We start from the raw sequence: 2,828 nt of genomic DNA, 5'->3' as shown, positions 1-2,828 counted from the left end.
GCTACCCGTGTGCTATTTTTCACGCTTCACCCTGATACACGCTCCTGGAGGGGGTGGCGTACGGTCGGATCAAGGTCTCCGCACGCGCACACACACACGCCTGCCTCCCTCAGTAGCTGAGCGACTGTTCTTGCGGTTCTTGCCCATCACCTCCAACAGTAGGCTACTGTGTCAGCGACAATTTCTCTTTTACATTATCTTCTCTACCTGGAGGCCGTCAGCCGCCCTGCCCAAGACCCGCCTTAAAGAGAAGACTGACCAATGCGAGATAAACACGGACGTGACGTAGTTCCCGCCATGGGTGATGGGAGACTGACAGATTGCAAAGTGTTTTGGAATCGCGTTTGCCATTGCCATTTGAATTTTGAGACACAAAGAGCATGACAAAGTGCTATGCAATAACGGGGGCGCTATTTCTGCAAACCGGGCAAAACTTTTTGCCAAAAAATATTCAAAATGTTTTCAATATTTTTTTAAAAAACATTTTTTTTAAAAAAATCAAATAAATTAAAAAAAATAAAAAATAATTCAATTCTACATTGAATTTTGAACATTACATTGCAAAAGTAATTGACAATTAAAAGATGAAACTGAATATTGAAAATTGAAATGCAAAATGAATTGCCATTTGAATTTTGAGACTAAAGTACCATGGCAAAATGGAATGCAATTCAATCCATGTTTATTCAAATTTTTAACCAAAATAAATCAAATTGATTTGATGATTGCATTGTCATTTTGTATATTAAAATGCAGTTTGAAAGAAAGTATTGCAAATTGTAATATTAAATTGCATAATGAATTAGCAATTGCCTAATGTAATGTCTTTTAGAATTGCATATTGCAGAATGCATTCTCATTTGAATTATGGAACTCATATGCTTCCATAGGGCAGTGATGTCAATGCCTGAACATTCCGCCATTCATTTAATGATTTCTAGCAGTTAAAAACAGCAACTATGCTAAAAAATTTAATTATGCAAACAATGCTAACCAGGTTGATCAGCTAACGTGGCCAATGATTTCTACCAGTTACGCTAAAAATGCTAACAATGCTAACCAGGTTGATTAGCAAACTTAGCTAATGATTTCTAACAGTTATGCTACAAATGCTAACTATGCTAGCCATGATAACAATGCTAACCAGGTTGATTAGCTAACTTAGATAATGACTTCTAGCGTTTATGCTAAAAATGTTAATTATGTCAACAATGCTAAAAAATGCTGCAGAAAAAAAAAATACCAAAACAATTATTCCCCCATTTATTTCAATGGGACCGAAAACCAGCTTTTTTTTACTTGGGTCTATGTATTATTTGTGCCACAGCCACACCCACTCAGACTCTTTAGGTTTCCCAGATTTCCCAGGTGGAGCAAGGGCAGGATGGTACTCCCAAGTGTGGAGAAGATCATCACAGGGTAGGATAAAGAGCACTTTATCTCCTCCGGACTCAGAGACAACGACAGGGCAAACTCTAGGACCATGGGAACGAAGAAGGACACTACAGTCATCACCAGGCTGTCGATGAGGACCTGCAGGACTCTCTTTTTCAGGGGGTGGATGTCGCTCCTTCCAGAAGGATCTGGCTTTCTCAGGAAACAGAAGATGGTGATGTCGCACAGGGCAATCAACAGGATAGCAATACACGATGGGATTGGCGAGAGAATTACAGGGACATAGTTGTCACAAAGGACGAATTGCATTCCCCAGCCCAGTGTGAAGGCCCAGATCACAGCACAAGTAACCATCCTAAATCTAGAGTGCTTGAGTGTCATGTACATAACTGGGTGAACGACAGCCATATAGCAATCCACACAAACAGAAGCCATAAACAGAAGCCGTCCACAGACGCTGAAATACTGAACAACAAAAGCAACGTGCAATAACACATCAACTTTCCAAACAAAGAAATTGAGAATATCCAGAATGATGTAAGCGTTGAAGATCAGGTCCATGATGGTGAGATTCAGCATGTAGACGTCGTTGGACAGGCCGCTGCGCTGCCTCTGGATGAGCACCCACAGAAGCCACACGCTGGCAGGCACCCCGACACATGCACACGGCGCGGTGAAGACGGCCCAAACCAACGGACCCACAAACAGCTCAGTGCAATACAGGTCACGCACATGAGTGCTGTTTGCAGTACTGTTGTTCTCCATGAGGTACCTAGAGAAATCGTTTATGTTCATGTTTACAAAACTGTTATTTTATGCTATTAATAAATAATATATGTTGACAACGACTGCACAGCTCTGCTGCATGCAGCTACAGTATATAACATTATGGTATTAGTTCAGCAAATGTACAGATAAAAATCTATGTTTTCTATGATAAAAAAAAAAAAAACTTGTACTTCAAAGCTGAGGGAAGATTGGATGACTTAAAAGAAATTAGCGTTGCTAAATCTCCATGGTACGACGCAACATATGACCGAACAATGACAGTGTTACACCTGTTTCCAGAAAGCATCGTACCTGTGTCGCAATTCACTGCCTCCGGCGTTCGAACACCGTAGTTCCACAATGTTGTTGATGATGCAGCGCTATATTTCATTGGTGGAAAAAGTGTCAACGTATAATACCTGACCCCCTGGAAATTCTCTGCCACAGCCAGCCTGAGTCGATATATTTCACCCTCACCAGTTCCTTTTCAGAGACGAACACAGTATGGTGTAAAATTCAAGTAATGACTGTGAACAGTGGAAATTGATGACTGCGACTGATTTGAATTGCTCCATGACTCTAATTTGAATAGCCATGACTACTTAGCATAGAACAATGATTGAGCAATGAAGAATGACCGAAGGGCGCCCTTCTCCTGGAAATGA

At 40.9% G+C, this 2,828-nt stretch overlaps 1 protein-coding gene across 1 annotated transcript; it reads right to left on the bottom strand.

The window, feature by feature from the left end:
- Positions 1 to 1,305: 1,305 nt before the first annotated feature.
- Positions 1,306 to 2,190, bottom strand: LOC134070520 (proteinase-activated receptor 3-like). The gene has a single exon (XM_062526905.1). It carries the CDS (start codon positions 2,188 to 2,190, stop codon positions 1,306 to 1,308), a length of 885 nt encoding a protein of 294 aa, XP_062382889.1.
- Positions 2,191 to 2,828: the final 638 nt, after the last annotated feature.

Source organism: Sardina pilchardus, chromosome 22, assembly GCF_963854185.1.
Source record: "Sardina pilchardus chromosome 22, fSarPil1.1, whole genome shotgun sequence".
NCBI lineage: Eukaryota > Metazoa > Chordata > Actinopteri > Clupeiformes > Clupeidae > Sardina > Sardina pilchardus.
The sequence above is the reverse complement of the archived record's forward strand: the minus strand, read 5'-3'. Positions and strand labels throughout refer to the sequence as shown.